Here is a 9,895-nt window from a genome sequence, read left to right on the forward strand (position 1 = left end):
GTGCTATATGTGACTTGTTAATTGACTATCGGTCTATATATTCGGTGTTTACTTGATTATTGCATAACTTTCAATCCGTTAATCGGATTTGGGTAAAACGAAGGGTAGATAGAAGTATGTGTTGAATAGAATTCCATGAGTAAATTATTGATAGATGCTTATGATATGTGAGCAGAAGAGGCAAGACGTAGGAAAGGCAAACAGATAGTTGAGGAGTAAGACGCTTGTGATTGGAAACGAGTGCAGTGTAGTAAGCTAATATCAGGCAAGTGTTCTAAACTTTTTCGAGATATTGTAGTATTTGATAGTCAGATTGATATTGCAAGTGCTTTGAAGCACTGAAACCTAAACTCTGATTCCAGTTATTGTTCTTGAGCCATAAACCTTATCCTTTCTAGACCATTGATTGTTGTATACCTAAACATAAATCTCAAGTATACGATATTACTCCACAAATACATGTAAACAAAATCCCAAACACTGAACTGAATTACTTGTACATTCAATCATTGTATCCTATGCTTTGTAAGCCCAAATCTTTGAAACCCTGAAATGTTGATTCCTTTGTTATCCAATTCTTTCATTACCCAGCATCCACATGATCAGCAGCCGTAATTTGAAAGAGAGAAAAGTAAGGGAAGTTAGAGAAAAAAGGGAAACAACCAAGTAGATAAGGAATAACACAAGAAGGAAAGAGAGGATTATTCTTTCTTAATATGCAACAACATCAGCTTGAGTTCTATATATACACAAATATATATTACACCCGAAATCTGATCCAAAAAATACACATGTATACACCTTACCCCGCTATATTATTTGATCTTGTATATTATCTTAAACCCATTGTAAACAATATCATTTTGATGGATTACATTTTTGGTTGGATACACAATCCCACCAGCAATTTTTTCCCATTTACGGGTTTTTCGCATCAACAATCCCGTGTGTCTTACTTATTTACTTTGCATTCACTTATTTAAATTATAATAGATAATAGATACACCTCTAGAATTTTGGTAAAAACAGGGCTTATACAAAGACTTGACTCCGTTAGTCTCCCAGAGCTGCATGCGTAAATTATAACCATCTGGATTTGGGATTGAACAATCAACAAGGTACCAACAGCTACAAACAAGCAAGTGAATGGGGTCCAAAATACTTCAACATAATTTTTGACACATTGGTTTTTTTAGGCATGAGCAGAGTATCCCTCCCTTTTCTTATTGCTTTTGTATGCACAACCAAATAACTCTATTGTATTCATTTTTACAAATTAGATTTGATTTTTTTTAATAAAAAAATGCCATTACTGATATACTCAAAGAATTTTTCATAATTTCACTTATTTTCTTCCGACTCGATTAAAATTTGCCATTAATGTAAAATATTTGTAATAAGGCCCTGCAGCAAGAAAACTTGAAAGAAAAACTTGACCGTAAGTGTTTAACTTCATTATTACTATGGTCTGTTGTATCCCTACTGTTTAACATCGTAATGGCTAAGGAATAACAATGGTTCTTGATAATTAAAGATCCACGCATCACTTTTATCCGTTTGTGAAGCTGCTATAATCAGTAATTCGACAAAAGGGCTTGCTAAATTTGTCCAAATGCATAACAGCTTAATCATTAAGGGAAGCAGCAAGAACTCCATCCAACCAAAAACTTGCGATTTTACATTGTTAAAATCTAATTAATAGCACCCAAGCAAAAAATACAGATCATTAACCTTCCAACTAAAATGGGAAAAGAAGAGGCAGCCAATTTAAAAGAAAACCGAAGTACATCCTTCTGAAATTTAGCAAAATTCAATTAAGCTACTTGAGTTTCAGGTTTTTGCGAGGCTGCTTCTGTTTTAGGCAAGTTTGGAATATATTTCCAGCAACGCTTGTGCACCCCGCTTATCTTCTTTGGAGCATCTGCAGGAGGCAAACCTACACAAAATAAAATGATAAGTATGCAAATGATTTCGAAGTCAATCCATTCTTTTTCTTCCTGTTTTGCTAAAAAGTCAATCCATTCTTAACCCTCAATACTTTGACTTGATAGTAATTGAACCACAGATTATCTTATTAAATTTGGATATAACCATCATCATTACATCATTATAGATATAATAATGAGAAATCTGGATCTGGTGCATCGGTACGAGAAGACTAGTAAGAGAACATAGAGGATGTTATTACAGAGCAGCAAATTGCAACTGATATATTTGTTAAATAGTTACAGATTTATAGTAATATTACTTTACACTCAAGCAATGCACTGCATTTGTTGCAAAAACAAAAGTGTCTCTAATGCACACTGGCAAGGTTCTCCTTTAGATAAGAGATCTACTGCGGATATTGTGTGTTTGTTGATGCTAATCTTATCTCGTAGGGTACTGATGGTCTGTCATCCAATCCAGTTAAGGATTTAATGGTACTGTCACAGACTGCCCTGTGAGTTTATTGATTCAAGCATTTACTGTCTCATCCAGCCTTGACACTATGTTGCTGTAAATGATAATGAATTAGTGCTTCATAGTTTAGATCGCATTTAAAGATTTTAGTAGACAACTATTGATATCAAGCTCGACAGCACTTTGTTCATGGAAAATATACATGAGGGTAATTATCATGGAAAACAAGAGATTATATGTGAAGACCAGCAATTTATCACGTCCTAATACTTTAACCAATGCATCAAGCATCAACGTTATTTGTAACAGGAAATAAACACGCACACATGCCTGTGTATTGATTTAGAGTGAATTTTGGAGACCCTGGTAGCATCTTATAGCCTCGATTAATGTAGGAAGTCATTAAGAATAAGCGACATGGTTATAACTTCCCTTATTTTGCTTAAAACTAGGTGATCCTATGAACAAAACCATTCTCCTGTATATTCTCCTGATTATGAATTAGAACACTCTAAAGCCATTTATTTCCTATAATTTTTCTTTTACTCTAAAATGTATAAAATCAAGTAAAAATGAAAATGATTTCAAAAACCGGCGAACCTACGAAAGACATAACTGCCTCCTTGAAAAAGGGAAGAGCATATGAATTGCAAATATCCTTCCAGTATATACTCCGATATACTTAACAGTTTGAAGGGTGGAGATAATTTGTGTAAAATACCTAGAGCCTATAGGTCAAACAGGAACCTTACATTAACAAGCTAAAATCGAATAATTTGGGAGCGATACTATGCATCAGGCAGCAACTTTTCATGAAAGATTTAACATACTCTTGGATAAGCCTCTTTGAGTAATAATAAGAATGGTGAATACAAGTTAAGATGATACAAGATTTTATATATGTTATGTAAGAATTTGTGCACCTGAAGCATAGTGCATATTATGGTATATACTTATATTACTTGTAGGGTCTATACAAGAATAATTTTTATGTAAGGATTTAGCTTTGTTATATAATAATATGCCTATTTATTTATTTGTAATAACCTTAAGTGTTTAGGGGCCTCAAACCACTTGTTCATTTAATTTGTAAAGCCTTGTAATCCCTTACACATTTTCTAGCCTTCTAATAACTTTTAAAAACTTACTTTCTCATAGGCTGCTGTCTATACAATTTCTTCTCTTCTGCCGTTCTGTGATTAAAATATTTATAACATATTGGATTTTCTGAATTAATCCACCCAAGCTTATCTTTCTATTGTTTTTATACTACAAACCGTTGTTTCTAAATTCTTCCCAACACCAAATTACTCTACAGCTGAGCTACTCTGTATGAATGAACCAGATAATGAGACGCAAATTCTTTTTTAAGTAGGGATATCAACCGAAGGCATCCCCCTAGACATCGTGCCAAAGTATGGACATCCACAGATAGCATCCCCCCCGAAATATTGTGCTAAAGTATAGACATCCAGCATCTCTAGAAACATTGTGCCAAGGCATGGACATCCACAGAAAGCATCCCCTGAAACATTATGGATGCCTGTAACTAAATGGACTTTTGGATCTTATTGATTTCCAAGCATATTGCGGACCAGAAAAATCAAAATCCTTGATCCGTATGATTACATGCAAATCATATTTGCTGTAGATATACCAAACCATCTTCATATTTCAATAACCTAACCGTCTTCTATCATCTATGGCAACAAGTTCTATGGCTCCATCTCACATTCTGTGGCAACTTACCCACTAGTACTACAGCAACTACAAGTGTTGCAACTAAGGGAAAACATCACCATTCACCACAAGTAATTCTCAAGGTTCAGCCAAAGTCTCCAGAACACAAATTTTTAAGCTTAACTCAAACAAATTGCCAGGAAGCCTCCCTCCATTGATGTGTTTAAAAAACAGGCCAATCGCTTTGTAATATTATTCGGCCCGAAGCCTGATCAGTTGTCCAGCGTTCTTGCTAGGATCGAATGAGGATTAATCTTCTTTTTGGTTACTTTACAGAAACTATTTCAATTCCTTCCAGTTGCGGGAAAAAATAGTTTTTCTAATAATCATTCCAGTGGTTCTATTGCATTTGTAATTTTTTGGGTGTTCAGGGCCTTCTGCCTAAGGGCAACAAATTTCTGGGTAATAACTCACAACATCTACTTACCAAAAATTGTGAAAGTAATCACTTGGCCTAAACTCGGTAAGACGATGTGATAAAATCAACCTATAACCAACAGTAAATCTGTTGCAGCGAAAAGCTTTCCAACAAGTTGCAGATCTTTCCATGATCATATTATTTACCGCAGAGATGCAAATGTTCGGGATGAGTATATACAGGTGTTGTAAGGTTGTTGGTTTCTGCTAAAATCCTGAGACTAATCTAAAGATTTATAAGTATGTGCCCAGACTGCTAGAATGAGGGGCATCTACATAGGGATACTACTATTAGGCATAAAACTGCTCGAGGCTGCAACGCAAAGGGCCCTTGCTATTGTTCACCGCTAACTCTATGAATAATTAAAGTGAAGGCCAAAGATCTATCACATTACTAGCAGTGTTACTGATCTTGGACTTCCGCGTATCTTGCCATATGATCAAAGTTTGAGCCATTTACTTGACATGAAAAAGTTTGGCCACCAAATAGCAAAACAGTAAACTTTTGGACAAACTTAATTCATATCGGAATAAGAAAATTTGAAAAAAAATTCGCCGGTGTGTACAGGATTCAAGAGATAAAAAATTATGTGAAGCAACAATAACATGTGATGCGAAATATTTAGTCAGAAAAAGCCCTGACATCCCCTATACATCAGCATATCTAGAAAACAACAAATGAATGAAAATGAACTCTTGATCCCTAAATTTATCTTGTAAATTTATGGTTTGCTAAAGAAAACCATTAAAAATTCAAATAATATTCCTTCTATTAAACCAAAATTAGCATACATAATAGAAACAGAGAAATACACTCACCTACCTTATGAACAATTCCCCAGGCCTTACCGTGCTTTCCATCCTGCAACAAAAATTACCAAAAGAGAAACAATCATCAAACACGCACTTTTACTATTTGTACCAGTTATTGTTAATTTTTAATACCGCAAGAAAAACAAGTCCATAGACCCAACAATAATCACAAAATGTACTTCCCAACAATTTTCATTTCCGTAAAATTGATCCCAAAAACAACCAAACCAAAAGGAAACAGAACATAACAATCAGTCAAGTCCATCCTGCTAAAACCCCCTAAACACACACACACACATATATATATTATATATATATATATATATATATATTAAACATCAAACATAATATCCACACACAAATATATCACAAATAATACAGACAGTGTATATGTAAAACTTGAAAAAAGAGCAAAAACCCATAAACCCACAAACCAAAATGCTTGCTTTAAAAGTAAATAAATGTGTGTGTGTGTGTGTATGAGAGAGAGAGAGAGGAGGTTACATACTTTGTAAAGATTAAGCTTGGTGATCTGATAAGAAACACCATTCCAATGAGATTTAGCCAAATGATAACCAATACCCCAATTGGGCAAAAACTGAGCTACTTGGAACAGATTCTTTTTATTCTTCTTTCTTTTTGGCTTGGTAGCAACAGCTGCAGCTGCTCCGTTTGAGCTACTACCGGCGGCTGAAGTGCTAAGATTTGATTTAAACAACAGATTGGTAGCTGTTGATGATAAGCTTAATAATCCACCACGGCGGCTCCATACTTTCTCCATTAAACCCCCCCCCCCTGCCTCTCTGTTTACCAATGCGTAGCTTTCAAATATTGTGATTCATTTTTGTGATATTTGCTTTCATGGCCTTTAATATTATTTTTTCACATATTTCTTGTCATACTTTAGGCTTTCTCCGGAATTTGAAGTAATTAGGATTTGTTTGGAGTAAAATATTATCAAATTTATATTCTTTTTAACAAGGAAATTGAACCTAATTTAATTATTCTTTGCCTGTTTTTTTCAGTGTTCCAGAAATCGCTAGGCGTGCGAGGACGGCGAGGGTATTTTCGAGAGATTAATCGGCAAGTTGGAGATTAATCGGACCGATTAATCGGAAGAATATAAATATTTTTTTTAATTTTTATAATTATATAATAATCAATATGTCAAATATTTGTTTGAAAAAAGAAATTAGAATGATATTAAACAATATCTACACATTTGACATGCGTTATGTACTAATTATTGAGTTTACAATATTAACTATATTTTAATTCACACTTTTAAATTAATTATAATATGTTAATTTTATATTTTAAGTGAGAAAGTAAATATATTTGATTACTTGTTAGTTATTACCAATACTTATATTAGAAATTGACATGATATTGCGTGAAATTATGAAATTAATGAATTAAATTATTAAAAGGTAAAAAAAAAAAATTAATTATTTTCCGCCTAGACCGCCTAGGACCGATTTTTGACCGCCTAACCCGCCTAATCCCGATTTTGACCCGAATTTTTGAAAAAACGCATAAATCACCGCCTAGGTCCGAGTCGGGGCGTTTTACCACCGCCTAGCGCCTAGGCGGCCGCCTAGACCGATTTTTAGAACACTGGTTTTTCTTCCTTTTTAACGGCATCTCCAACCCAAGTTAAAAGTGTTAGCTAAAATTACGTTAGCTAAAATTTTATTGAACCTGTATACAATTTTATTTTAGTGGTATTAGCTATAATTACTAACTTAAATCATGTGCGATACACGGGTATCCGTTAATATTTATAAATTTTATTTATCCCGTCATATTATAATTTTAAAATATTTAATAAATATATAATAATTATAAATTTATAATAATAAAAGTAATAAAATAACATGTGGTCATAGTTTAGTAGAATAAATATACAATATCTAGTAGTTTAACAATTTAGCAGTTTAACGGATATATAAAACTATTTATTTATTTTTTTAATAATTGGATAAGTTGTGGTTGTAGTGTAGTAGGATAAGTAAAATATGTGTGTAGTAGTTTAGTAATTTAGTAGTCTAGGGGATATATAACACTATTTATTTATTTTTTTAATAACCAAAATTAGGGAATAACCGTTGAACCAAATTATACCCCATTCTGGTTATTATATTATAGTATTAATTAGCTATATTCAAAATATTATTTTTTATTAAATTTAAATATATTTTAGTAAAAATAAAATTATAATATTTAATAAAATATATTTAATGCTAATATTAAATTTTTTATATTTATGTCAATATTTTAAAATAAACTTTATAAAAAAATATTTATTAAAATTGATTAAAAATATAATAACATACTTAAAAATAAATGAAAAAATAATTAACAAACATTTCTACATATTAATAAGATATATGATGACTAAAATATATTTTTTATATTAGAACTTTTAAAATTTAGTTAACAATAAAATAACATATTCGCACTTAATATTACATAATATTTATTATGTTCAAAATAAAAAAATATAAATATAAATAGTGCATCTATACAAATATTCAAATGCGAGTAACGCCCGAAATACCCACGAACTACTCATTTAAGTGATGCGTATTCGAGTTTTTAAAAATTAATAAAGAATATGCATGTTGAAGATGCGTATTCAATTCTATTTTTAGTGGAACACGCATGTTTAACATGTATATTTTTTATTAATTTTTAAAAACATAGGTGAAACATCCTTCCAATCGGTGTTTTAGGCATTTGCCCCCCCAAATGGTGGGTATTTTAGTTTTTCACCCTATGATTTTCATGCAAGACATTAATAACGTATACAACTTTTTTAATATAACTCATTAACAAATTATGTATTTTCTTTGTCTATAATTTGTATTTACCGAATGAATACAAGTAGTTTAGTCACTATACGTTTAAATGGAAAAGATTTAAAGTTAATTCATAGAATGTTGTTAGTATGTTCTTAAAAATTAAACTAAAAAATAATAGATATGTTTAATTCAGAGTCGAGTAAATTTTTGAATTTTGTTAAAGTAAATCTTGTGTAATAAGTTATTTTATTACTAAAGTCACTATTAATTTACAACTACCTTGCTTAATTTAAAAGGATTAATAATGGTTAACTAAAGTCGTCAAGACTTGCAATAGTATATTCAACAAAATAGATTTACACTCCCGTTAACATAAATTAATTTTTTTATTAAAAATATTATTTTTTTAGATTTAACGTCTATATTGATGTTATATAATTGCTAATATATTAATTTATAAACTAAAGTTGACCCGATCATGTCTTCAGTTTTTAATCTATTGTACAAAGTTAATTTTATAAAATGTCACATTATTGTCAATGTCATAATTAATCAATTAAAATTGACATAATTCACCTAACTTTTAACACATTGAAAAAACTCATATTTAATTGATCATTCTCATTTTTACAACATATAAGACTTTTGTTATTATCTTCTAGTGTATCAATAAATCCGAATACAACATTAGTTTTGAATCTTCTAAAATTAGTAAAGATAAAATCAAATGTGCATGTGTATGTATGTAAATTATTGTTTGTTAGACTTTCGAGTAAATTATGTCGGTCCCGTTTATTTATATGCTAGAAATTTTATTACGTATTCGTCTAATCATAGTCAATAAATTACTCAAATAACATGCATTTATAATTATTCAAAAATTATAATTATCTAATAAGTAAATTGCAATTATTTATGTATTGTAGTCGTAATACCAATGACAAGTAATCCATATCTAATTTTACTCAACAGGGCATCAATCATGGATACGACATAAAGATAACTCATATATCATAAAGACCAACTGACTGATATTCACAAGCTTTTTTTCAAGAACCTTAAGAGAAATTTATACTAATATTGTCATTTAAATCGTTTTCAAGTTTCTTTCTTTTATGATTCTAATTTTTCTTTTTATAATAACTTGATAATATTTGTTGAGTGGCATTTATGACACTTTATTACGCTCCGTAAAGTTTTGAATTGGTGCATTTATACTCAAGTTGTCGGTGTTTAAATGTGTTTTCTAGTATTTTTGCATTTTCAGGCATTCTCCAGGTGATCAGGTAAATTAGCATTGTTTTGGTGCTAATTTGGTGTCAAAGAGGTGTTGGAATAAAAGCTCTTGGAAAGCTGACTCAAATCAGCAAGGAAAACGAAGAAGTCAGATTTTTATACAGGAGGTCAGCGCGCCCGCGCTGGTTAAGCGCTCGGTCGCTCCAGGTCGAGAAAAGAAATCCTGATTCTATTGGGCTTTTGATCCAGAAGACTTCTACTCTGCATGGGGCTGCTATATATACATAAATAAGCTCATTTTTCATGAAGAGATATACGAGAGCACAAGGAGAAGGAGAAAAGAAGACCGTTTTAACACAATTCCACCAAGGCGAAAAAGACCTAGTTTTAACTTGTGATTCTTTGTTTAAGTTGTAACGTTGGATGCTAGTTTTTTTATTCTTAAACCTATTTTGTAATTTATTTATTATTCGTTTATAAAG

At 31.4% G+C, this 9,895-nt stretch overlaps 1 protein-coding gene across 4 annotated transcripts; it reads right to left on the reverse strand.

Annotated features, from left to right (window-relative positions):
* Positions 1 to 1,637: 1,637 nt before the first annotated feature.
* Positions 1,638 to 6,219, reverse strand: LOC141678924 (uncharacterized). Of its 4 annotated transcripts, none has more exons than XM_074485359.1 (3): positions 5,882 to 6,218; positions 5,384 to 5,422; positions 1,638 to 1,936 (listed from the first exon to the last, which is right to left on the reverse strand). In XM_074485359.1, the coding sequence occupies exons 1-3, from the start codon at positions 6,152 to 6,154 to the stop codon at positions 1,904 to 1,906; spliced, it is 345 nt and encodes a 114-aa protein (XP_074341460.1). In that variant the 5' UTR covers positions 6,155 to 6,218; the 3' UTR covers positions 1,638 to 1,903. The 4 variants fall into 4 exon arrangements, with proteins under 4 accessions (XP_074341460.1, XP_074341459.1, XP_074341461.1 ...); XM_074485358.1 differs by having other exon boundaries at positions 5,380 to 5,422; positions 5,882 to 6,216; XM_074485360.1 differs by lacking the exon at positions 1,638 to 1,936 and adding an exon at positions 2,160 to 2,497 and having other exon boundaries at positions 5,882 to 6,219.
* Between the last annotated feature and the right edge of the window lie 3,676 nt (positions 6,220 to 9,895).

The sequence above is a fragment of the Apium graveolens genome, chromosome 8 (assembly GCF_009905375.1).
Source record: "Apium graveolens cultivar Ventura chromosome 8, ASM990537v1, whole genome shotgun sequence".
In the NCBI taxonomy this organism is placed as follows: domain Eukaryota; kingdom Viridiplantae; phylum Streptophyta; class Magnoliopsida; order Apiales; family Apiaceae; genus Apium; species Apium graveolens.